The sequence below is a fragment of the Pongo pygmaeus genome, chromosome 1 (assembly GCF_028885625.2).
Source record: "Pongo pygmaeus isolate AG05252 chromosome 1, NHGRI_mPonPyg2-v2.0_pri, whole genome shotgun sequence".
Classification (NCBI taxonomy): Eukaryota; Metazoa; Chordata; class Mammalia; order Primates; family Hominidae; genus Pongo; species Pongo pygmaeus.
Genome location: NC_072373.2, coordinates 199,268,690 through 199,296,201, shown reverse-complemented (window position 1 = coordinate 199,296,201; position 27,512 = coordinate 199,268,690). Strand labels below are relative to the sequence as shown.

The 27,512-nt window shown below is 42.7% G+C and overlaps 1 protein-coding gene and 1 pseudogene across 1 annotated transcript; one reads left to right on the top strand and one right to left on the bottom strand.

The window, feature by feature from the left end:
• Positions 1–564: 564 nt before the first annotated feature.
• On the bottom strand, positions 565–9,474 carry LOC129006708 (profilin-1-like; annotated as a pseudogene).
• Positions 9,412–25,775, top strand: LOC129020697 (neuroblastoma breakpoint family member 3). Its single transcript, XM_054465420.1, has 14 exons — positions 9,412–9,532; positions 9,635–9,844; positions 11,583–11,685; positions 12,521–12,735; positions 13,787–13,859; positions 14,329–14,534; positions 15,823–15,874; positions 19,059–19,222; positions 20,265–20,316; positions 20,961–21,133; positions 21,836–21,887; positions 22,504–22,676; positions 23,390–23,441; positions 24,059–25,775. The coding sequence occupies exons 2-14, from the start codon at positions 9,712–9,714 to the stop codon at positions 24,300–24,302; spliced, it is 1,692 nt and encodes a 563-aa protein (XP_054321395.1). The 5' UTR covers positions 9,412–9,532; positions 9,635–9,711; the 3' UTR covers positions 24,303–25,775.
• The last annotated feature ends 1,737 nt before the right edge of the window (positions 25,776–27,512 follow it).

The following is a 27,512-nucleotide window of genomic DNA, read 5'->3' as shown; positions in this document are numbered from 1 at the left end:
ATATGTATCATGTTCATTGATTTGAAGGTTCAATTTTGTTAGCATATTACCTCAACAGAATTCTGATTAATATTTCTAGCAGGAGATTTTAGAGAAATGTAAAAGCTAATTTCCAAATGTATTTGAAAATCCAAGAACCTAGAATAGTCAAGTCGGTCTTGAAGAAGCAGTAAGTTGAAGGACTTACTCTGCTAGACTTCAAACCTGATTTTAAAGCTACAGTAATTTAAAAACAGTAGTACTGGTGTAAGTATTCATAAATATATCAAAGTACAAGAATACAGATTCAAACAATATGACCACGTATGTATAGTTATTTAGTTGTTTTAGTAGAATCTTTTTTATTCATAAAAAATCCCTCAAAAAAGTTTTCCAAGCACACACAGGAGGGCTATGAGTAGGGGAAGGTGTCTGTCCATCTATCCCTGGCCCCCAGCCCATGTGGTTTTGGCAGCAATAGGGGTGTGGGGTAATGGCCCCCAAAATTAAAATGGCATATGTGTGTATGAGAAGGAAAGGGGAGCAAAGCTGTGGGGAACAGTTGAGGGGAAGGAACAAAGGAGGTCAGTACTGGGAACGCTGAAGGTGGAAGGCCATTTCATAACATTTCTTGTTGATGAAACTGCCATGGACAGCTTCTTTGCCCATCAGCAGGCCTAGTGTCTTGGTAGTCATGGTGACAGTGACATTGAAGGTGGGGGCTCCACCGATGCTCTTCGTTTGAAGATCTACAGTCAATTCCCCATCCTGCAGCAGTGAGTTCGGGACACAGTACATTTCTGGCCCCGCAGTGTCAGCCCATTCACAAAAAAGCTTGACCAGTCTTTGCCAACCAGGACACCAACCTTAGCTGGCGTGATGTTCACGAAGGTTTTCCCAGAGGGAGGGTGAGTCCTTGTTGCCCACGATGACCGCGAACCTGACAGGTCCCATCCGCCACGAGGCTGTAGATAGAGGCGTCCACCCGGCCGTTGCGCGGCTGCCAGGGCTCCCCTGGTCGCTGCTGCTGGGGCCGCCTGGGTTGGCGGGCAGGGGAGGCGGAGAGCTGCGGGCAGGGGCTGCCCTCCTCACCAAGGCTCTGCAGCGGCCCTCGCACCGCCATATATATATATTTATTATACTTTAAGTTCTAGGGTACATGTGCACAACGTGCAGATTTGTTACATAGGTGTACATGTGCCATGTTGCTTTGCTGCACCCATTAACTCGTCATTTACATTCAGTATTTCTGCTAATGCTTTCCCTCCCCCAGCCCCCCACCCCAGGACAGGCTGTGGTGTGTGATGTTCCCTGCCCTGTGTCCAAGTGTTCTCGTTGTTCAATTCCCATCCATGAGTGAGAACATGCTCACGCCGCCACTTCTAAATGTTTTAAAAACAAAGACACCAATGCCCTTCATTGGGGAAATGAAAGACTTTTAAGTAAAATGATTTTGAGTGAAATAATATTTGTTGTTTTAAAAAGTTAATATTAACCACTCTCCATCATTCATTGAAATTAACTTAAGATGTGAAAGTTAAAATTAGAAGCCTTGTAAAGGAAAAATACGAAATAATTCCCTGAACTTGACATAAGAAAATGTTTCTTAGACTAGATACTGTAACATTCACCACAATAAGAAATCAAGCGAATTGCACTTCATTTTTAAAAACCTTCTGCTTATTATGTTGTTGTTTAACAACTTAAAAGCTATCTGTAGACCAGGAATAGAAAATAATTATTTGCTATATAATATAGCAAAAAATATGTATATATAAATGGATGCATTCAAAATATATAAAAATATATAAAGAACCCCTATAGATTACAAAGAAAATGACAAACACACCAGTATATCAATGAACATAAAATTTTGAGAAGATATTTTCCATAAGAACATATCTTACTGAACATTAGGCTTGAGAAAACCAAAATAGGATATCACTACCCACCTAGTAGAATGGCTATAATTTAAAAGACTGAAAATATTAAGTGTGTGGGAATGTAGGGCAACTGGAAATGGCCTACATCTTTCTTAGAAATGTAAAATAATACAATGACTTTGCAAAACTCTGTGTCCATTTTCTTCCCATTCACCAAGCAACTCCATCCGTAGCTATAGATACCCAGGAAAATAAGTATGTACCTTCACAGAAATAATTGTATGAGAATATTCATAGTTACTTATGCACAGTAGCCAACAAGTAAACCTGTCTCCCATCAGAAAAATGGATATCAAATTGTGTAATAATATAGAATCACTAGGATATTACTTGGCCAAAACAAAATGAAACAAGGGAAAAACACAATCAAACAAATTAGTGGCCTATATAAGCACCTGAGTAGGAGAAGTCAAAACAAGAGAAAGTACTAAATGATTCCATTTTTTTGTTTTTTTGAGAAGGAGTCTCACTCTGTCCCCCAGGCTGGAGTGCAGTGGCACGATTTCGGCTCTGCCTCCCGGGTTCCAAAAATTTTCCCTGCCTCAGCCTGTCAAGTAGCTGGGATTACAGGCACCTGCCACCACACCTGGCTAATTTTTTGTATTTTCAGTAGAGGCAAGGTTTTACCATGCTGGCCAGGCTGGTCTTGAACTCCTGACCTCAGGTGATATGCCTGCCTCAGCCTTGCAAGGTCTTGGGATTACAGGCATGAGCCACCAGGCCCAGCCAAAATGATTCCATTTTTATGAAGCACATGATCAAGCAAAATGAATCTATGGTGGCTGCTAAGTTTAAATATTGGTCCCCTCCAAATCGCAAGTTTAAATGTGGTCCCCAGTGTCGGAGGTGGGGGTAAATGGGAGGTGTTTGGGTCATGGGAGTGGATCCCTCATGAATAGATTAATCCCCACCCTGGGAGAAGGTAGTGAATGAATTCTCACTCTCTTGGTTCCTGTAGGAGCTGGTTATTAAAAAGTGCCTCTCACCTTTACTTGCTCTCTTTTGCTTCCTCTCTCACCATATGATCTCTGCACACCCTGGTTCCTTTTCACTTTCTGCTGCAAGTGGAAGCGGCCTCAGGCCCTCATTAGGAGCAGATGTGGGTGCCATGCTTCTTGTGCAGCCTGCAGAACTATGAGCAAAAGGCACCTCTTTTCTTTATAAATTACCCAGCCTCTGGTATTCCTTTCCAGCAACACAAAGGGGCTAATGCAGTGACAACATTCAGAATATATTCTTCATTTGGGGGATGAGTATTGACTGGCAAGAACCACATCAGAATTTTGTGGCATGGGGGAAAATGTTCTCTGTCTTTAACTGGGTGTTATTATACAATGTATAATTATATTAAAATTTATTAATCTGTACCTTTAGGTTTTTTGCAGTATACTCTATGCAAATTTTACCTCAGTGAAGAACTGTTAGCATACAACAAAGAGAGCAATAACAAACACTCAAAAATTGAAAATTGACAGAAAGTAGGTAACAAATATTTAGCCTAGAAATAAGAGGGATCCGTTGAGAAGAAACCAAAAGCAATGGAATAGAACAAAGACAAAAAAAGTATAATAAAAATAGTTTTAAATTTCAAAGTTTGAAATGATATTAAAGTGGCACACTGTTTCCTTGGAAAAACCAAGCGAGAACCACAACTCTGAGACTAATTCCAGCAAAAGTATGTGAATCAGTTTGATCTAATGGTACAAGGTTAGCTTTGAAGGCCAAAAGGAATTGGTTTCTAATTCTTATTCCTCTCCTCACTAGTTTTATGACCTAGGGAAATTTTGCAATCTTTCTGAGTTTGTTTTCTCATCAGGAACAGGATAATACCTAAGTAACAGGATAGTTGATAGATTTAAATATGATCACATGGCAGTGGACATGAGCCATAATTAGCTGTTAAGAATATATTTACACTGAACTCTCCTTTATCCATGTTAAAATTGTAGATAAACAACAATTGACAAAGAATAGACAAAATGTTCTAACATAAATATTCTTCTTTGTTTCTAGAAAGAAGTCACACATACAGCAAAAATAATTAGAGAGGACCTAGTTCATATTGAGCAATCTTCCCCAAACCCTGAAACAGGTCTTTCTAACACCAGAAATATCTTGAGTGAGTCCAACCCCTGCAGTCCCCTCTGTCTGGAATAGACAGAGGAAGTTTGCTCCAGCCTTAGAACAGCATGGACTGGCAAGCGTTCTCACAGAGGTCTCAACTTCAACTCTAAAGGGCCTGAGGAATATGTGCAACTGGGTCGGGTTAAGGCCAAGCTGAATCACATGACCAGGGCTCTCACCAGCACCAAAGTCAGTGGAAGGATATCAGTCCCCAGAGCTCTGTTACAGGCCATGGATACTCCATGGAGGGGTGGTGAGCATATGAATAACAATCAGGAGAAAAATTGGTAATGGACAGGAGGCGTAAATAAACAATGTCCACCCTCCTCTAAAACCCAGGAAAGTTCTCATTCAAAAGACGATGTCTTGAAGGAAACATAGGTACAAATCTTTGTGACTTTGGATTAGACATTTTTAAAGTAGGCACAAACAACCAAAAAATAGATAGATAAATGGACTTCATTAAAATAAAAAACTTATATGCTTCAAAGGACACCATCAAGGAAGTGAAAAGATAATCCACATAATGGGAGAACTATTTCCAAATTATATATTTGACACAGGTCTAGTACCTAGAGTATATAAGGAATTCATATAACTGAGCAATAAATGACAACCACATTTAACAATGGGAAAAAAGCTGTGAGTAGAGGTTTCTCTAAAGGAAACACACAAATGGCCAAGAAGCACATGCAAAGATGTTCAATGTTTTTCATCAGTAGGAAAATGTAAATTTAAACCAGAATGAGATGCCACTTCACACCCACCAGTATGACTTAAGAAAAAAATAAAGACAACACATGTTTCAAAAGTGATGGAGAATATGGAATTCTCATATATTACTATTGGGAATCTAAAATGGCATAGCTACTGAAGTTGGTAAACAGTGTGTGAGTTCCTCAAAAAGTTAAACATAAAGAAAAGTTAAACATAAAGTGACATATGATGCAGCAATTGCACTCCTAGGTTTATAACCAAGAAAACGAAAAACAGGTGTTCACTCAAAAACTTGTACAAAGCTGTTCACAGCAGCATTATTCATAATAGTTAAAAAGTGGAAACATCTTAAACCACCATCAGTTGATGAATAAACAAAATGTGGTACAACCATATAGTGGAATATTATTTGGCCATAAAAAGTTGAAGTACTGATGCAGGCTAAAAAGGATGAAACTTGAGAACAATATTCTAAGAAGCAGATAGAAAATACCACGCTTTGTTATTCCATATAGAGGAAGTGCCCAGAACAAGTACATCAATATATAGAGAAAGTAGATTAGTGGTTGTCAGAGAGCGCAAGAAGGGGGGAATTGGAGAGTGACTGCCCATAGTACAGGCATGCTTTTTGGCATTATGAAAATATTCTGGAATTAGGTAGTGGTGATTGTTGCGAAAGTTTTGGATTATGGTAAAAGACACTGAAATGTATGCTTAAAAATGGTGAATTTTGTGATATATAAATTATACTGTAGAAATAATAATAATAACAACAGTAATAAAGCAAGGTGTCTTTCCACATCTCCATGTCCTGTATTTTCCTTAAAAAAAAGAAAGAAAAAAAAAAAGCATTTCAGGGCCAGGTTCAGTAGCTAACTCCTGTAATACCAGCACTTTTGGAGGCCTAGGTGGGAGGATCGCTTGAGGCCAGAAGTTCGAAACCAGCCTGAGCAACATAGTAAGACCTTGTCTCTATGAAAAATAAAAAATTAGCCAGAAATGGTGATGTGTGCCTAGAGTTCCAACTACTTGGAAAGCTGAGGCAGGAGGATCGCTTGAGCCCAGAAGTTCAAGGTTGCTGTGATCTATAATCACCAGTGCACTCCAGCCTAGGTGACAGAATAAGACCCTGTCTCAAAACAAAAAAAAGCATCTCACTTTAATAGTAAGTGGCCAAAATATGATGCTGGCTGCATGTTGTGAGGAAATGTGTTAGATGAAAGAAGTTAAATTCCAGAAGTTTTCCTTTTTTCAGAAATGAGGTGTAGGGGAGAGAAATACATACTTGGAAAGAACTGACCCAGCTGAATTGGAAAATGTGGGAAGGGGATGGGAAGAGGCTGGTCCACCTGATATCTGGCTCCAGGACTTACAGCAAGGGGAACTTGGGCAAGTTACAGACTCTCTGTGCCTCAGTTTCTTCATCAGCAAAACAGAAAGAATCATCCCATAAACTGTAAGGTCAATGCTGTCAGTGGGTCCCCAAATTGACTGCACATCTGAGTCATGTTAACAAACACATTCCAGACCCCACCTGAGCCCTCTGAATCGGAATCCCTGCAAGGAGAACAATGAACTTGTATTTGCACTGACTTTCCCAGCTGTTGCTTACTTCGATCAACTTGGGGGTAGGACCCATTGAGCTGCATCACATCATTCCACAGCCAAAACACAACAGCAGAACAAGAATATTTTCAATGCAGTCTCTAAAGCAGAGGAGAAACTGTTGAGGGAACCTAGAAGTAAAGGAGATCTGGCTTGCTGGGCTCCATTTAAACTTTGAGTATAGCAGAGACACGAGCCCTTCGGGACACATGCCTGATGCAGTGACACTCCAACTTCGGAAGAGTGGAAGCCCTAATTTCAAATTCAAGCATGCTTTGAGTAGAAATTAAGTTTGCCTCTTTTTGCACAGCAAGATGGCCAATCTTTCCTAAGCTGCTCACCTTACAAGAAAAAGAATCGTACTGCTAAGAATTCAAACTTCATTAGTCATGGGTAAGTAAGGAAGTCTTATAAATCTATTTTAGCCACCTAACAAGAAACTAGAAATTTAGCAAGTTCTTTCACTTTCAGGACAGTTGTGTTCACTAGATCAGAGGCACTGAGACATGAAGAACAGACCCCTAAAAAGGGAAAGTGTTCCTTTCAGTTTTAGGACATCACTGGAATATTAGGGAAGTGGAAACACAGCTGCCCACTCTACAGTATGGGTTGCCTTTGTGTCTGGAATGTGCCTAACGTCCTGATCCCTGTGCCCTTTTCAGGGAGCCTTGGGAGGAGCCCAAATCACTGATGGAATTGGACAGTGCATGGAGATGGTTCAGCAGGACGAGGGTAAGTGCAGGGGCAAGTCCAGGTCATACTGAGAGACAACGAGTGGTGCTGACGGGGACAGACAAAGATAAAATCAAAAGTTTATACTTCATCTTCAAAAACTCAAACTAATAACAAACTTGGCCTTATGAGAAATAATAAGTATTTTTCTATTTACATGAGAATTTAATCTCAAAACAGGAATCAGAAAAATATTAAGTCCAGGGCATAAAACCTAAACCATTGCTCATATTTATTCTTTCTAAATAGAGCAAACTGTAAAATCTTCTCCATAAAATGCACACTGTGGTTATGAAAAGGCCAAAGTCTTAGTGAGAATCAGTGGTATTCCATAGAAGAGTGAATTAAACACACCAAGGGAAGACCCAAGTCTCATACTTCTCTTGTATATTCCAGAGTTCCAGGGGAATTCCAGGTGATAGATGTTATTTCCCACACTGTTAAAGCAAGGTTGCAGACACTTGGGAATTTTGGTCCCAGTACTCTAGGAGGTCACACCTCTGTCCTGGAAAATACTACAGGAATGTATACTCTTCCTATGACTCATTCTGGTCATTCTTCCAGCATCACAAAAACCAAAAAAGATGGAAATATGTCCAAATAGATGCTTTGCTATCCCTCTTCTTCAGGTTTCTTACCTGTTACTTATGGATAATAGCATTACCACAGGATTATGATGAAGATACAATGTCCAAATATGAGCACAGTTTTGAGCAAAATGCCTTGTACGAATTGGTCAATGAAGAACTAGTAAATAATTATGTGAATATTTACTGAATTATATGGGTCCTATGAATAATTACTGAATAATTACTGTGATTGCTTTTATTGGCAGTGCTGAAAACTCATCCCTGTGTGACCTCAAGTAAGTCATGTAACTCTGTGAACCTGCAGTTTTATCATTTTTAAAATAAAGAAACATGACAGATTTTCATTATGACACAGAATGTCAGGTCTCCCAGATGCCAGAAAATACATTTACTTAAAGCTGTTGATACGTCTCAAAGCAGTATCCTTACAGTGTCATTGGAGGACAGCATGGGCTGCACAGAGACACGCTTTGAAATGGGATTGATCCAGTCCTCCTTCCTTCACTTCCACATGAATGCTGGGCAGCCCAGGATCACACTCACTGCACCCTCAACTCAGGCAAGTCCAGCAACCAATCGTAGGAGACCTGGGATACAGAACAGTCTCCCAAGTTCCAGGCTCACAAAACCTAGATGGGGATGAAAGCTGAGAAAGTGAGGAGGTGGTTCAGGGGATCACTCTTTCCTACTCATTCCTCTCATCTCAAACTCACCTTCTACTGCAACACTGAGGATCACCAACTAACCGTGACCATAACCTTGATCTTACCATGTTCTGTTAGTGGAATGAAACCAAAAATCAATGGTGTTAGTCCAACCCAATGAAATAGATATCAAACCATATTCCGTAAGAACCGCTCATGGCCCTGTTCTTTTCAGTATATGGGAAAACAAAATGGAAACAACAAAATAGCATCAGGTTTATGAAACTTCCCAAGATAGATGGTCACACGTGTTTTCAGGAGATCTCTATATAAATGATTTTGATCACTTGATACCTTGAAAAGAGCTCTTGTGACACTAGAATGACATCCATGAGTGACAAGTATAAAATGTAGCACTCAGTGACATTAAGAAACAAATCAACCCACATAGACGAAGAGCTCTGGACATAGGGATGTCAAACTGGTCTAGAGTGTAATGAAAAGCAAAGATGGTGCCCCAGTAAGAAAAAAGAAATCAACATAACAATGGGAAGCAGCAAGAAGAATACTGACACAGGAAAGACAACATTTTTTACAAATGAATTATTCATTCACTTTCTAGTGGATACAGACAAAACTGCAGAAGACCCAGAGGAAATCATGGCAGGCTAAAAGTTTGATATCTTACACTTGTGGAAAAGCCTTAAGATCTGTTTTAATTTAGAGCCGGTGGGGTGACTTCATGACCACCATTAAGAAAATATAACCTTTTGGGAAACCGGTTCTGCCTGGATGATGTTGTACAGACAGGCGATAAACAGTGAGGAATGTGCTTAGACATATTGGGAAAGAGATGGGTCTGTAGCATTGTCACAAGGGTACATGAATACTGAGGGTGAATTTTGGAGGAATGATCCCCATTGGTGGTGACCCTCAGGTGAGACCAGGGTGCCTGTGTTTCAGCAAAGCCTAGGCAATTGGAATGCAGGGCTCCTAAGATTCCATGACACCCCCACCTTATAATTCTGTTATTGCAACTGCAGACCGTTACCTGGCACACTGGCCACAATCTTCCTCACTCTTGTCGGAGACTGAGCTATTGGCAATGCCTTCAGCTCTGAGCTCAGGCACCTCGAACATTGTTTTTGTCGTTAAGGATCCTAAAGTGCTGTGGGGACTGATCACATTTTTCTCAACAGTAAGTTAAGAATTTCAATTACTGACATCCCTCAGTCCTGATTAAACCTATTTGATTTCATCAGTTTTTAACCCATCGTGTGTTTGGGTGTCTTCTCCCCAGTCCCTGGCTCCACCTCTTCTGCCGCAAACGTCAGCGTGGTGATATCTACCGGCCCTTGGTCCAGTGAGAAGGCAGAGATGAACATTCTAGAAATCAACAAGAAATCCCGCCCCCAGCTGGCAGAGAACAAACAGCAGTTCAGAAACCTCAAACAGAAATTTCTTGTAACTCAACTGGCCTACTTCCTGGCCAACCGGCAGAATAATTACGGTAAGTTCTCTAGGCTCACCATCACAAAAGTGATGAATGATGTCCTGTCTTCTCTCTGAGAAACTAAATGCTCTCTCCATCAAAAATAATTTCAACCTTCCCATACTTCTAGGAAAATAGAAATGGGCATTTTCACATTTTGTTAAATTTGGAAGTCAGAGGTACCAAAGTATTTAGCAACTTTCCATGTTTGCAGTCAGGTGGGGGTGCGCCTAGAGTTAAAATCGCAGTTATTCATTTGGGACACAGGCACAGAATGACCCGTTTTCTCCAAGAGGCTAAATCGTGTTTTCAAGAATCCTCTCTGTACCATATAAGATCTGGCAGACAAATAACATCTAGTCTGTTGTACTAAATGTCTGGGACTAGTGAACCCTTATTCTGTTCAAGCTTCTGTTGAGGCCCAATAGGCAAAGCTCTGTTCTAGGGACCCTGAGGGAAACTTGGTGATAGTACACAGTACCCACTCTGAGGGGCTTCAAGAGGAGTCTGCTCCTAATAGAACCTGTGGTATCTATAAGTGACAGCATCAAGAGCAGGGAGTAGGGGCTGTGCATGGTGGCTCACTCCTGTAATCCCAGCACTTTGGGAGGCTGAGGCGGGTGGATCATGAGGTCAGGAGTTTGAGACCAGCCTGGGCAACATGGAGAAACCCCATCTCTACTAAAAATACAAACATTAGCTGGGCGTGGTGGCGGGCGCCTGTAATCCCAGCTACTCGGGAGGCTGAGGCAGGAGAATCCTTTGCACCCAGGAGGCAGAGGTTGCAGTGAGCCAAGAACATGCCATTGCACTCCAGCCTGGGCGACAGGGCAAGACTCATCAAAAGAAAAGCAGAGAGTACCCTGGTGAGAGGGAAGTCCTGCTTCCTGGGGCACAGGCTCTTGTTCTTAAAGAGGAAGAAAGATCACGCCCGAGTGTGGAAGTAGCAGTGCAGTGTGCAGAGCAGGGACGCTGGGCCTGTCTCCTGGGCTCCATCCAAGTTGCTTGTCTTGTCTGTCCCTCAGTTTCCTCATCTGTACATAGGGTACTAGAGAAATACCTACCTCGGTAAATTGCTACAGTGAATTACATGAGCTATTTCTTGTCCATCTCCTAGAACGTTTATTGGCACAGAGTAAACACTATCTATTAGTTCTTCATTCTACTGTTTCTAAATTAACACAAACCTTATTAGTATTTGGGCAGATTTCCTTCATGGCCTTATGGTCTGATGTCTCATACTTTATGCTTCAGATGTGATTTTTAAAATCACATCTGAAGATATGATTTAAAAATCAAAGATGTTTAAGATCTTTGACATATTTGTCCTTGAAATTGCCAGTAAAAGGGAAACCATCAGTCCCATAGTCCGAGGGGCCTTCCCGACTGTGGGAGAAATCACTACTTCATGCCCCAGTGCAGTGTTTTAGAGGAGAGGCTGCAAGGCTTGGGAAAGTGGCCGGGCATTCAGTCAGACCTCAGGGGCTGTGAATTCTGACTCCACTTCGTTGTGGTTGAATCATCTTGTCCACTTCCTTGATGTGCCTTGAGTTTCTCTTTCTTCGTCTCTAAATTTTGGAGGATCAGATGCCAGAAAGTCTGGAGACTGAAGAGTAAAGATGTGGAAATCCCTGCCTAGAGCCTGGTACTGGGGATAGTTTTGTCCTTGGGATGGACCTGGCTCCTGCTCTGTAGGCAGTGACCAGAGCAGCATGTCCAGCCTTTCACTGAGGCAGGCGTGTGTGTCTTTTCTCAGCGTATGAAGACTGCAAAGACCTCATCAAATCTATGCTGAGGGATGAGCGGCTGTTCAAGGAAGAGGAGCTTGCAGAGCAGCTCGGGCAAGCTGAGGAGCTCAGGTGAGGGGGCCCCGTGGGGTCAGGCAGGTGGCAGCTGTGTAAATCTCTGAAGTACAGCAGCTCGGTGGGGAGAAATCAGAGCTCAGCTGGGCCAGGGGAAGGGCAGGAATTGCCATGGCAGGCTCATGACACACAAAGATTTATCAAGCAGAGAACAAGGCTAATAATAAGTTATGGGTTGCAGTTGTTTCTCAGAGCCTTATTTTCTGTTTTTCAAACAAGTAATTGTTGAGGTGAAATGCGCATAACACAAAATTAACCGAAGGAGTGGGAACCACCCAGCAGCATTCAGCATACCCAAAATGATGTGCCATCACCACCCCACTCACCCTTAGTCAGAATCACCTCCTGACTGACTGCGGCTTCTCATCCTTTCACTCCATCAGTGTTGCCTTCTCGAGCCTGTCATTCTTTTCTTTCGTCTTTTCAATTGGCCCCATCTGCACCTGGCCTCATTTCTGTCCATGGCTTTGCATCCAGTCGCTCCAAGATGCACTATGTGTATATTCACATGGAAATGTCCATGGCCAGAGTGAGGAACTGAAAGGATGGATGTCTTTTTGAAACTGAATTAGGAAGACACCTACTTTTGTTGACAGAAGAGAAAGATGAATGGAAGATCGTGGAGGGTCTTCCAGGAGCCCTCTCTCATACAGAGGAAGCCTGTGAACCATCTTTTGTTCTTTCTCTTGGCCACAGACATTTCTTTACACAGGTGCTGACCTTCTGCTTGGAGGTCTCCTTGAGGACATTGTCTCAGAAATCTGTGTCGCAATATTAGAACTGATCACTCATCCCTTTCCACTGTTAAATTTTCTCTACTATCTCACCTTAGGCAATATAAAGTCCTGGTTCACTCTCAGGAACGAGAGCTGACCCAGTTAAGGGAGAAGTTACGGGAAGGGAGAGATGCCTCCCGCTCACTGAGTCAGCATCTCCAGGCCCTCCTCCCTCCGGATGAGTCGGACAACTCCCAGGGGCGGGACCTCCGAGAACAGCTGGCTGAGGGATGTAGGCTGGCACAGCACCTCATCCAAAAGCTCAGCCCAGGTAAGGTGGCCATAGGCCCTGATGACCCAAAACCCCAGGCTTATGAGAGACTCCAGACTTCCATACTTTCACAATGACAGTTGTATCGGTGGTGTTTTTTTCCACTAAACATATGTGGCCATGACATGACCAGGACTTCCTGGGTAAGAACAGAGATGGGAAACCCATGGGGTTGGAGGTCACAGTATTGCAAATGTCCCTCCTTCCTTGATGGAAGGTGGTCTTTGGAGCAAGAAGCAGCACGTTTCTAGTTTTAAAGGACAGGAAGGAGGCTGTGACAGGAGGGTGCTTGTTAGAGTGAAAAGAGCTCTGGACTCAGAAGGCGGGTTCCTAGGCTGTCTCTTTGGCAATGTTCTTAGTAACTGTCGGTGAGTGAGTGATTTATCCTTCCTGAGTTTCTCTGTCTCCATCTGCAAAGGCAGGCAAATTGTCCCTTGCAAGGGTCTGAAGCATCCAAATGTGGGAACACTTACGACTGCTTTTCAAAATGAGATAAAGCCCCTCGCCGTGTGGTGTTGGAGAAGGCACTTGATGTGGGGGCATTTGGTGGTAGGAAGTGCTTGAGACTGGAGCACTCCCCATGGAGGGAATGTCCATGAATAACAGGACAGAAGCCACATGGAGGGCCTGTGAAGTCTCCTGATGCATAGAGGACTGTAGGACAAGTTTGTCCTCTCCTAAGAGAAAGAATTAGGTTTGAAATGTGAACTGTGACAGGACATCAAGCCTGTGCCTGGGAATCAGACCTGTAGCGGGGTGGGGGAGACAGCTGCCAAAGTCCAGAGAGAGGCTGTAGAAGTCTCCATCACATGGGGAGCAAAAGGTCTTTTCAATATTTGGCCACATCTTGATGGTGGCCCTCCAGATCAGAAATGCGTTGCCTGATGGATCAGGAAACCATGCCAGGGCATTTTGTTAAAGATAAAACATGAGAGCTTTCGGTTGAACAGTGACCCATGCCTAGATGTTCCTGTCTGTGTGCACATTGGGCTGACTGTGCTTGCAGAGTGTGAAGTGGGAAATATCTGAACGAACACCTCTGTATTTACAGAAAATGACGAAGATGAGGATGAAGATGTTAAAGTTGAGGAGGCTGAGAAAGTACAGGAATTATGTGTCCCCAGGTAACACTGAATAATCGGGAGCAAGTAATGGGTGGTAACATATGAAAAAGGTCTAGGAGGCACACCCTGTCTGGCATCTACGATGGGCCGAAAGCCTGCATTCCCTTGGCCACAGTATGTGAAACTCAACCCAGCTTGGACACAGGGTGTGGCAGCTGGTGTGTTTCTCTGTGTGTGGCGGGTGTCATGTCTGTACCGTACAGGGATAGCTGAGTCTTCATTCTCCTCGGCTCCTATCTGTCCAGTGCAATGAACACCAGTTGCTCTCTTCCTCTCGGGCTCCCATGGCAGCCATGCTCTGTTGCAGAGAGAAGAGGATTGCCTGTTCCCTCTTAAAGGGAACCACTGTTCCTGTTTGCTTTCTGGGACCACTCTCTTAATGCCTCCTGTCAAAACCAGCTAGGACTCCCTGGGGTCCAATCCCTCTGTGTTTAATGTTCTGTCATCTCTCTCCCACCTGGCTCATCAGGGAGGTGCAGAAGGCTGGAGAAAAGGAAGTCCCTGAGGACTCACTGGAGGAATGTGCCGTCACTTGTTCAAATAGCCACGGCCCTTGTGAGTCCAGCCAGCCTCACGTGAACAGCAAAATCACATTTGAGGAAGACCAAGTCGACTCAACTCTCATTGACTCATCCTCTGATGATGAATGGCAGGATGCTCTAAACCTTCTCCCAGGTAGCCTCTATTTTCCTTTGTCTCACACCTTTTCCTATGCTGAGGAAGATAAACTCTGAAGACTGGCTCTATACACACAAATTGGTTTTAATAAAATCTATGATGGGATTCCAAACAGAGATATCAGGGAGGTTTTCTGTCTTTCTCAGCTTATGTCATACCTTTGTCTCCCAGTCCGCAGTGTCAAGTTACTGGACCCCAGACAAGTGTGACAATCTCTTAGTCACCTGAGTGCAGGAGGTACACAGGAAGTATCCATGAGGCCTGGTAGCTTCAATTCAGTATCTCTTGTCACCTGTGATTAAGTCGTCTGTCCCTGAACAATGTCCATGGAGTTTCTCTGCCTTTTTAAGGAGACTGGCAGCCTTGCCTTTGTGTTTGGAAATATTGTTCCCCAGGCTTCACTGTTCTCAGCTTTAATCTTGATCTCCTTTAAGTCAGCTTAGTTAGCTGCACAGTCACCTTGAAATCAGGACAGAAACTTTTCTCTTTTACTTTGCTGATATAGTTCCATAAAGCAAGGCTGGACCCTGGTTCTCCACCCCATCAATGCAATGGCTGATCCAATGCTTCTTTGTAGCATCATAGATTCTCCCTCTTTTTTTTTTTTTTTGTGATGGAGTCTTGCTCTGTCACCCAGGCTGGAGTGCAGTCTTTCCATTTTGGCTTGCTGCAACTTCCACCTGCCGGGTTCAAGTGATTCTCCTGCCTCAGCCTTCTGAGTCACTGGTACCACAGGTGCTCAGCACCACATCTGGCTAATTTTTGTATTTTTAGTAGAGACGGGGTTCCCCCATGTTGGCCAAGCTGTTCTTGAACTCATGACCTCAAATGATTTACCTGCCTTGACCTCCCACATCACAGATTCTTTTTAATGCAAGAGTTGTTAGAATTTATCTATCAGTCAAGTTTCATGTGTGGATCCCTCTAAACATTTAATGTCCATGTTACCTGGTGATATAAGTCAGTATTGCAACAACACTCCTAGAAAATTGTTTGACCAATTGTTGGTGATTTTGGGGGAAAAATTTTGTTTAACTTTGCGTAGACCATAATGAATATGTCATTATGGTCTACATGTAGAGGGAAGTTTTGGCCTGTGGGTCTGGAAAGCAGGGTCATCTACTTCTCACCAGACTTAATCTAGGGCACTCTAGAATACTCCTGTCAGAATCCATATTCTTGCACTGAGAACAGTTATGTCCTTGTGCTATGACTGGACACTGATTTGGTTATACATGAAGTGTGAATTGCTTAATGTGACCTGCTTCTCTGAATTTATTTACAGAAAATGAAAGTGATCATGAGGAAGAGGAAGAAAAAGGGCCAGTGTCTCCCAGGTAATGCTGTGGAATTGTGGGCTGTTAATTCAATAGTGGCAGCTGGAGATTGTAGATTTAGAGAAAATGAGGAAGCAATGAATAGAACTTTTTCTTCCATTCACCCAGCTACAAGTTGTCCTTATTAACAATGTTATACATTATTTGTGGCCCTTGTGTTGGTTTTAATTTTGTAGTCCTCTCAAGATAGGAACTTGCAATCAGATGAGCCAGGTGAACTAGCCAAACAGGGATTTCTTGTTGATCTTTTCAAAAAACCAGCTCCTGGATTCACTGATTTTTTTGAAGGGTTTTTTGTGTCTCTATCTCCTTCAGTTCTGCTCTGATCTTAGTTATTTCTTGCCTTCTGCTAGCTTTTGAATTTGTTTGCTCTTGCTTCTCTAGTTCTTTTAATTGTGATGTTAAGGTGTTGATATTAGATCTTTCCTTTCTCTTGTGGGCATTTAGTGCTAGAAATTTCCCTCTCCACACTGCTTTAAATGTGTCCCAGAGATTCTGGTATGTTGTGTCTTTGTTCTCATTGGTTTCAAAGAACATCTTTATTTCTGCCTTCATTTCGTTATTTACCCAGTAGCCATTCAGGAGCAGGTTGTTCAGTTTCCATGTAGTTGTGCGGTTTTGAGTGAGTTTCTTAATCCTGAGCTCTAATTTGATTGCACTGTGGTCTGAGAGACAGTTTGTTGTGATTTCTGTTCTTTTACATTTGCTGAGGAGTGCTTTAGTTCCAACCATGTGGTCAATTTTGGAATAAGTGTGATGTGATGCTGAGAAGAGTGTATATTCTGTTGATTTGGGTGGAGAGTTCTGTAGAAGTCTATTAGGTCTGCTTGGTGCAGAGCTGAGTTCAAGTCCTGGATGTCCTTGTGAACATTCTGTCTCATTGATCTGTCTAATATTGATAGTGGGGTGTTAAAGTCTCCCATGATTATTGTGTGGGAGTCTAAGTCTCTATTTAGGTCTCTCAGGACTTGCTTTATGAACCTGGGTGCTCCTGTATTGGATACATATACATTTAGGATAGTTAGCTTTTCATGTTGAATTGATCCCTTTACCATTATGTAATGGCCTTCTTTGTCTCTTTTGATCTTTCTTGGTTTAAAGTCTGTTTTATCAGAGACTAGGATTGCAACCCCTGCTTTTTTTTTTTTTTTTTTGCTTTCCATTTGCTTGGTAGATCTTCCTCCATCCCTTTATTTTGAGCCTATGTGTGTCTCTGCACGTGAGATGGGTCTCCTGAATACAGCACACTGATGGGTCTTGACTCCTTATCCAATTTGCCAGTCTGTGTCTTTTAACTGGGGCATTTAGCCCATTTACATTTAAGGTTACTATTGTTATGTGTGAATTTGATCCTGTCATGATGATGTGAGCTGGTTATTTTGCCTGTTAGTTGATGCACTTTCTTCCTAGCATCGATGGTCTTTACAATTTGGCATGTTTTTGCAGTGGCTGGCTGGTACTGGTTGTTCCTTTCCATGTTTAGTGCTTCCTTCAGGAGCTCTTGTAAGGCAGGCCTGGTGGTGACAAAATCTCTCAGCATTTGCTTGTCTGTAAAGGATTTTACTTCTCCTTCACTTATGAAGCTTAGTTTGGCTGGATATGAAATTCTGGGTTGAAAATTCTTTTCTTTAAGAATGTTGAATATTGGCTCCCTCTCTCTTCTGGCTTGTAGGGTTTCTGCAGAGAGATCCACTGTTAGTCTGGTGGGCTTGCCTTAGTGGGTAACTTGACCTTTCTCTCTGGCTGCCCTTAACATTTTTTCCTTCCTTCAACCTTGGCGAATCTGACAATTACGTGTCTTGGAGTTGCTCTTCTCGAGGAGTATCTTTGTGGTGTTCTCTGTATTTCCTGAATTTGAATGTTGGCCTGCCTTGCTAGGTTGGGGAAGTTCTCCTGGATAATATCCTGAAGAGTGTTTTCCAGCTTGATTCCATTCTCCCTGTCACTTTCAGGTACACCAATCAAATGTAGATTTGGTCTTTTCACATAGTCCCATATTTATTGGAGGCTTTGTTCATTTCTTTTTACTCTTTTTTCTCTAAACTGCTCTTCTCACTTCATTTCATTAATCTGATCTTCAATCACTAATACCCTTTCTTCCACCTGATCGAATTGGCTACTGAAGCTTGTGCATGTGTCACATAGTTCTCATGCCATGGTTTTCAGCTCCATCAGGTCATTTAAGTTCTTCTCTACATTGTTTATTCAGTTAGCCATTCATCCAATCTTTTTTCAAGATTTTTATCTTCCTTGCGATGGGTTTGCACATCCTCCTTTAGCTCGGAGAGGTTTGTTATTACCGACTTCTGAAGCCTACTTCTGTCAGCTCGTCAAAGTTATTCTCCATCCTGCTTTGTTCCATTGCTGGTGAGGAGCTGTGATCCTTTGGAGGAGAAGGGGCGCTCTGGTTTTTAGAATTTTCAGCTTTTCTGCTCCAATTTCTCCACATCTTTGTGGTTTTATCTACCTTTGGTCTTTGATGCTAGTGACCTACAGATGGGGTTTTGGTGTGGATGTCCTTTTGTTGACATTGATTCCTTTCTGTTTGTTAGTTTTCCTTTTAACAGTGAGGTCCCTCAGCTGCAGGTCTGGTGGAGTTTGCTGGAGGTCCACTCCAGACCTTCAAACAGGGATTTCTTGGTGTCACCTGTTCTCTCCCATGTGTTTAAATCCAGAGAGAGAATGTATGTATGCTTTCTGCTTATTGTTTGTTAGTATGTTTGTTAGTATTTGTGCAAGCAAAGAAATTGAAAAAATAAACGTATTATATCAAAATATTGTAAAAAGGGGACACCTAATCCACAAGATCTGTGTCTGCACTGCCTCAAGAGCTCTGTTCACTTGAATGCTGCATGTAAAATTCAACCCAATTTATACGAAGTAGTTGAAGTCCTTTGTTAGTTCTCTGTGCTGCAAGTCATGATGGTAGTTTACAGGGAGAGTCTGGGTGCCCTGCATTGGCTGATCTGTGGCAAATGTACTGAGCATGTGCTGCCCATTTTTGTTCTGAACAGTCACCCTCCAGCCTGCATTTAGAAGGATAGTTTTATTTCTCTTGAAGGAAAAATGCCTTTGGTTTCTGTGAGCACTCCATTCTGTCTCCTATCAGATCATCTGGAAGGTTTTATTGTCTAATCTCTGTTGGTTATATCTTCTGTTATCCCTGTCCTGCCTGGCTCATCAGGAATCTGCAGGAGTCTGAAGAGGAGGAAGCCCCCCAGGAGTCCTGGGATGAAGGTTATTCGACTCTCTCAATTCCTCCTGACATGTCTGCCTCATACCAGTCTGACCGGAGCACCTTTCACTCAGTAGAGGAACAGCAAGTCGGCTTGGCTCTTGACATAGGCAGTGAGTACTCCATTGTGAAGGTGATAAAGCTCCAGCTCATGTCCCAAGTAGACCCCATAATCTTTGGGCCTTGCCCACCTGGTTGGGCTGAGAGTTTCCATCACTGTGGGTGGAACCTATATATCAATGTAGATTTCAATCACTCTGGAATCGAGTCTGAAGCACAGGCGTGGGGTGGGTCAGTGAGCTTTGCTCTCTTCCTAGTCTCAGTCCATGCCCGTGCCACCCTGGACCGACTGTCAGGACATTGAATTCAAGGCAGGTGTGGCAAACTCACACCAAGCTATGCAGCACATGTCCAGGAGTTGTCTGTCAGATCAGCTCACCTGAACTAAATATCTCTTGCCAGCTACAAAGTTCTTTATGAGTTTTGTTCCCAAAGCATGTCTGTGCAGTTCTTTACCTGCCCAAGGCCAGTGTCACCCTTGTCTACCTCTCTGTGGAAGATGTGACCCAGGTTTCACTGAATTTATCCCCATTTTCTGTGTCTTCTAAGTTGGCTTGTTTTAGCTCATCTGTCCATCATCTTGCTGGTATGTTTTCTAGATAAATGGCTGGCTTTTCACCCACAAAAGCCATAATAGCTGATGCTTCTGTGTAGAACCAAGTCTCATTTTGACTCAAGAGCTGGTACATTGCACCCCTCCATCAAATCTCAGTGTCCACAATCTCATAAACTATCAAATCCTGGGTATTTGATGAGAGAAGCCTGAATATTGCAGTATCTCTCCTACAAGGCGTTAGAACGATTTGCCTCAAATCTATTGGGAAAAACATTGCTCTTTTGTGTACTCAAACCTAGGACAGAGCACATTGGGAAGATCACATTCCAAAACAGGGGAATTTTGCCCAAGGCTCATGAAAAGAACCAAGTCAGTTCTCTCAACACTTGACCTCAGGCCTCCTGGTATATTTCTCACAAAGTCTCCTGTTCTCACACTGAGAAGACTGATGTCCCTATGTTAGGATTGGACAGAGGAATGTTTCTGTGTGCAAGGAAGAACTGCTTCATGTAAGAGGCCCCGTCTGAATTTATTTGCAGGACATTGGTGTGATCAAGTGAAAAAGGAGGACCAAGAGGCCACAGGTCCCAGGTGAGTCTGAGAAATTGTGGACAGTTAATTTGATGTTGACACCTGGAGACGCCAAGTCCGGGGAAAACAGTACATGCTGAAAGTAATGATTTCATCTTGTCAGACAAGTCTGAATTATGTCTACTAACATTGATTTTGGTTCTCATTACAGTAAATGTTTAGGTTTCCATTTCTTCCTATCCTTATCATTTACTAACCTAGTGAAGTTTGACCATACCTCAAAAGCTGTATTCTCATGGTGACTGCAGGGAAGCTTGAGCACATTTTATGCAAAATTATTGAGCCCACTCTTTTCATGATCACTCTTCATTGTGTGTCCTGAGGGCACTAATATAGAGTGTTCTTTGACTCCCTCATCAGTATGTCACCTGGCCAAATCACTGAGCTCACTATCTCTCTCGCTCTCTCTCTCTCTCTCAATGTGTGTGTGTGTGTGTGTGTGTGTGTGTGTGTGTGTCTTTCTCTTTCATCCTTTTCTACCTGGCCCTGGTCTGTCCCAACCTGGAGGCAATAATTTTTTACCTCATTAGTAGATCTGTCCTTTTTCTTTTCAAACAGTTCCTTATGTTACCCATGAAATCTAGCTGGGGCTGTGTGGTTTCTGATCCCCCCTGGCTTATTCTTTACTTTTCCTACTTTTCCAGGCTCAGCAGGGAGCTGCTGGATGAGAAAGAGCCTGAAGTCTTGCAGGACTCACTGGATAGATTTTATTCAACTCCTTGTGGGTATCTTGAACTGCCTGACTTATGCCAGCCCTACAGAAGTGCCTTTTACTCACCGGAGGAACAACACCTTGGCTTGGCTCTTGAAGTGGACAGTGAGTACCTTATTATGAAGGTGATAAGACTCCACCTGGTCCTCCAGATAGGGGTGATATTCCTGTTCCAAGTGGCCCTTACTGACCCGAGAGATGTCATTGCCGCAGGCAGGACCTGTGGGCGTATAGAGTTGTAATGAAACTGTAGTTTCCGTTGGAAGCCCAGACATGAAATGGGTCAGTGCACACGGCTCTATTCCTAGTCTCCAGCCATGCCTGTGGCAACCTGAGCCCACTCTCAGCACACTGGACCCATGCAGATGTAAAAAAATCACAGAACAATGATTTGGACTCAAGGGTTTGTAGATTTCCTCCTTCATTCTAATTTCAGTGTCTTGTAACCATGAATGAGCTGGGCATTTGATGAGACAGGGCTGAATACTGCAGTTTTCCTCCTAGAAATCATCTGGGGCATTTTCTTTGAATTGATGGGAACAATAAGGCATAACTGTTTGCACAAACTTGGGATAAATGATTTTGGGATAACTGTCTACCAGAATAGGGACATTTCACCCTTGGTTCTGAGATGCAAACCAAAGAATCTCTATTGACTGGCTTTGAGGCCTCCTGAAGTATATCTCTCACATTGTCCTGTTCTCATGCTGAGGAGCCTGAGGCCCCTGTGTGGGGATTAGACAGTGGACTGTTATGGGTGTAGGTGAATTGGCTTATTTTGTCTGTCCCTGTCTGAATTTATTGCAGGAATTAAAAAGGACCAAGAAGAGGAAGAAGACCAAGGCCCACCATGCCCCAGGTAAGTTTGACCAATTGTCAACAGCTAATTCCGTGTTGACACCTGGAGACTCCTGGTTCAGGGAAAGCAGAGCAGGCCAACATTATCGATTACACTTTTTCAACCAAGCCTGAATTATTCCTACTCACATTGCTGTTAGTTTTCATTGCAGTAGATATTTAGGTTTCCGTTTCTTCCTCCCCTTATTTACTAACCTACTGTAGGTCAACCATACTTCAAAAGCTGTATCCTCATGGTGACTGCATGGAAACTTGAGCACATTTTATGGAAAATTATTGAGCACAGTCTTTTCATGATCACTGTACACTGTGTGTCCTGAGGGCACTAACTCAGAGTGTCCTGTACTCCCTCATCAGTGTGTCACCTGGACAATTCACTGAGCGCTCTCTCTCTCTCTCTCTGCCTCTGTCTCTCTGTCTCTCTGTCTGTCTTTCTCTTTCATTCTTTTCTATTTGGGGCTGTTCCATCCCAACTGAAGGCAATAATTTGTTACCTCATTAATGGATGTATCCTTTTTCTTTTTTAACCACTTCCTTTTGCTACCCATGAAATCTAGTTGGGGCTCTGTTGTGTCTGATTTCCCCTGGCTTATTCTTTACTTTTTCTACTTTTCCAGGCTCAGCAGAGAGCTGCTGGAGGTAATAGAGCATGAGGACTTGCAGGACTCACTGGATCGATGTTATTCGACTCCTTCCAGTTATCTAGAAGTGCCTGATTCATGCCAGCCCTACGGAAGTTCCTTTTACTCATTAGAGGAAGAACACATTGGCTTTTCTCTTGACGTGGATGGTGAGTACCTTTCTATGAAGGTGATAAGGATCCACTGAGTTTTCCATATAGAGATCATATTCCTGCTCCAAGAGGCCGTTACTGAGCTGAGAGATGTCATTGCTGCACTGAGGACGTATAGGCACATGTAGGTTGAATGAAACTCTAGTTCTACCTGGAAGCCCAGACATGGGATGGGTCAGTGAGCGTGGCTCTCTTCCTAGTCTCAGGCCATGCCTGTGGCACTCTGATTCTACTCTCAAGGCATTGGACCTGGGCAGATGGGACAAATTCAGAGAAATATTATTTTGACTCAAAGGTTCGTAGATTTCCTTTCTCACTCTAATTTCAGTGTCTAAAATCCTCACAACCATGAACAATCTGAGTATTTGATGAGACAGGGCTCAATATTGCAGTTTTTCTCCTAGAAATCATTTGAGGGCATTTGCTTTAAATTGATTGGAAAAATATGGCATAACCATTTGCACAAACTTGGGACAAATGATATCGGGATAATGATCTACCAGAATAGGGACATTTTACCCTTAGTTTCTGGGACAAAAACCAAGGAATCTCTATCATGACCAGCCTCAGGCCTCCTGAAATATATCCCTCACAGTGTCCTATTCTTATACTGAGGAGCCTGAGGTCCCTGTGTGAGGATTAGACAGTGGAATGTTATGTGTGTAGGGGAATCAGCTTAATGTGTCTGTCCATGTCTGAATTTATTGCAGAAATTGAAAAGTACCAAGAAGGGGAAGAAGATCAAAACCTACCATGCCCCAGGTAACTTTCAGCAATTGTGGTCGCTTAATTCTGTGTTAACACCTGGAGAAAACAGATCCAGGGAAAACACTGTGTTTGATTTCATGTTTTCAATGAAGGCTGAATTACTTCTACTGACATTTCTATTGGTTTTCATTGCAGTAGACGTTTAGGTTTCCATTTCTTCCTCCCCTTATCATTTACTAATGTACCATAGGTTGACCATAACTCAGAAGTTGTACCCTTATGGCGACTGCATGGAATTTTAAGCACACTTGATGGAAAACTATTGCGCTCACTCTTCTCATGATCACTGTTTGCTGTGCGTCATGAAGGCACTAACTCAGAGTGTCCTTTTACTCCCTTATCAGTGTGTCACCTGGCAAATTCACTGAGCTCACTTTCTCTCTCTGTCTGTCTCTCTCTCTCTCTCTCTGTCTCTCTCTGTCTTTCTCTTTCATTGTTTTCTACCTGGCCCTGTTCTATCCCAACATAAAAGCAATAATTTTTTTACATCATTAATGGATGTATCCTTTTCCTTTTTTAACCACTTCCTTATGTTCCCCCTGAAATCTAGTTGGGGCTCTGTGTTGTCTGATTTTCCATGGCTGCTTCTTTAGTTTTGTCTCCTTTTCCAGGCTCGACGGGGTGCTGATGGAAGCAGAAGAGCCTGAAGTCTTGCAGGACTCACTGGATAGATGTTATTTGACTCCTTCAACTTACTTTGAACTACATGCCTCATTCCAACACTACAGAAGTGCCTTTTACTCATTTGACGAACAACACGTCAGCTTGGCCCTTGACGTGGACAACAGGTTTTTTACTTTGACGGTGATAAGGCACCACCTGGTCTTCCAGATGGGAGTCATATTCCCACACTAAGCAGCCCTTACTAAGCTGAGAGATGTCATTGCTGCAGGCAGGACCTATAGGCACATGTAGGTTTGAATGAAACTGTAGTTCCCTTTGGAAGCCCAGACATAGGATGGGAAAGTGGGCATGGCTCTATTCCTATTCTCAGACCATGCCAGTAGCCACCTGTGCTCAGTCTGAAGACATTGGACCCAAGTTAGGTGTGACACATTCACATGACTATGTAGCACATGCCGGGAGTGATCTGCCAGACATTCTAATTTGAACCAGATATCTCTGGGTAGCTACAAAATTCCTCAGGAATTTCATTTTGCAGGCATGTCTCTGAGCTTCTATACCTGCTTAAGGTCAGTGTCATCTTTGTGTTTAGCTCATCCAAAGGTGTTACCCTGATTTCAATGAACCTAACCCCATTCTTTGTATCTTCAGTGTTGGTTTGTTTTAGCTGATCCATCTGTGACACAGGAGGGATCCTTGGCTGAGGATTGTATTTCAGAACCACTGACTGCTCTTGACAATTGCAATCCCACTAGGCTCCTTTGAGTAGAGAAGCCATAGTCCTTCAGTCTCCAATTGATATCAATACTTAGGAAGACCACGGCTAGATGGACAAACAGCATTGAGAGGCCTTAGCCCTGCTCCTTTCAATTCCATCCTATAAAGAACAGGAGTCAGGAGCCGCTGGCAGGAGACAGCATGTCACCCGGGACTCTTCCGGTGCAGAATATGAACAATGCCATGTTCTTGCAGAAAACGCTTAGCCTGAGTTTCATAGGAGATAATCGCCAGACAACTGCAGAATGTAGAACACTGAGCAGGACAACTGACCTGTCTCCTTCACACAGTCCACGTCACCACAAATCACACAACAAAAAGGAGGAGGGAAATTTTGGGTTCAAAAAAAGTAAATGATAATGTAGCTACATTTCTTTAGTTATTTTGAACCCCAAATATTTCCTCATCTTTTTGTTGTTGTCATTGATTGTGGTGACATGGATTTGTTTGTAGAGGACAGGTCAGCTGTCTGGCTCAATGGTCTACATTCTGAAGTTGTCTGAAAATGTCTTCATGATTAAATTCAGCCTAAACATTTTGTCAAGAACACTGCAGAGTCAACACTGTGAGTTTCCAACCTCAGCCCATCTGTGGGCAGGGAAGGTCTAGTTTGTCCATCAGCATTATCACGATATCACGACTGGTTACTTGGTTAAGGAGGGGTCTAGGAGATCTATCCCTTTTAGAGACACCTTACTTATAATGAAGTATTTGGGAGAGTGGTTTTTAAAAGTATAAATGTCCTGTATTCCAATGATCATCCTCTAAACATTTTATCATTTATTAATCATCTGGAAATTTTCTGTCTCAATTTTTACTGGGCCTTTGTTTTTGCTAGTGTCTGTTGTTGAAAAAAAAATTCTCTGCCTGCGTTTTAATTTTTGTCCAAAGTTATTTTAATCTATATAATTAAAAACTTTGCCTATCACTCTGGACTGTTGGATTTTTTTACATTCAGTGTTATAATCTTTTGTTATGCTGATTGGTTTTGGTGGGTACTGATGCGAATTAATAAAAACGTTTCCATTTCCCTGTTTATTTTCTAATCTCTTCCACCTTGTAGGCTATGTTTACCATATATAGCAGAATGTATTTACTCCATTTCTTGGTTCTAGTTATTTATATTCTTTGAGAAAGTGTGAGTGTGTGTGTCTGTGTGTGCCTCTGGCATTTAGGAAGGGTTGTATAGCTCATGTTTGATATTAACTAAAAATGTTTCATAGTTTTCCCCCCTTTGAACTAGACACACTTCTAATATTTGGTTTATATGTTTTAAATTATGACTTCCAACGTCAAATATTTCCATATGACAGTCAATTACATGATGTGTTTTCTTTTTCCTACCTCCTTTACCTGCCACTTCTCATAATAGTATTTGAACCTAAACATACAGCAGTGACACTCTGTGGTTGTCATCTTGCCCGCACTTTGGTTTTTGGTTTAGATCCACAATTAAATATATTAATGCTCATGAGCTGTTCAAAAGTGAATGTCACAGTCATCACTTGCTGAGTGGTACTCATCCTTAACAGAGTCCTCATGAGGGAATCAGGTCTCGCTGAGTTTAGCATGTTTAATAATCTTTCTCACGGTCTTGATACATGGGCCGCATTACTGGATATAAAGTGCTTGCCCAAAATGACTTTTCTTGCGTTTTTAGGAGATATTGTCTTCCTTGCGGGACATACATGGTGTATGTTCTCGTTGTCGGATTCTATTTTGTTCCACCAGGACCTGTAATTTCTGCCAGTTACTTCATTTGTTTGTTCTCTTCACTATGAGTCTCCAGAGGATGCTTCCTTTGTACATGCCTCCCCATCTCCCAGCAATTCTGCATTTCCAAGACTGGCACCTCTGGCCCCCCCTGCGCGGTGAAGCCCCTTCCTTTCAATTCCCCGGTAGCCAGTGCTCTAATCCATCAGGTCTCAGGCATGATCTGTGTTTTTCCACATGCTCTTTCTGAGGAGAGTTTTACCTGTGTTCTGTCATGAACAGGCCCTCCGTACTGTCCTGGCCTCGATTTGCATAGTGTTTCCTGCTCCTTCTGCCCTTGTGTGCCTCCCACACCCAGTTAAAGGAAATCACCTGAGGGCCACAGTGTTCCCTAGCCCTGGTGTTTAGGGGCAGGGTTATGGGTGGGATTTTTGACTCTCTAAGTTAACCCCTAGGGCTTTGAAGTGTCTGTTGAGAAATTCAGCTGTTATCATCCTAGGTGGACTTGCTGTCTCCTATCCTCCTACTTCAAATGCAGAACTTCAATCATGTACAAAAGAAGACCGAGTCATATAATAGAACACACCCTTATTCATTGGCGGGTTTCACCAATCATCTCATGGCTGAACTTTTAAAAATACACTCTTAGCCACATACCTATGAAATATATATGTGTATGTATACATATGTGAATTTGCTTCTCAGATTATGGAGGCTGAAATACCCAAGATGGAAGGAAAGCTGGATACGCAGGAAAGCATTTGTTTCCCATTAGTCCTCTTAATTCTCTCCTGGCCTTTGAGTGATTGCATGAGTCCCACCCCCGTTAAGAGGGGCAATCTGCTTTACTTATTCTGCCCATCCCGATGTTAATCATATGCGAAACACTCTCTGGAATACAACCAGAATCACATTTGGCCGAATGTCCCGGCACCCTGTTGCTCAGTCACA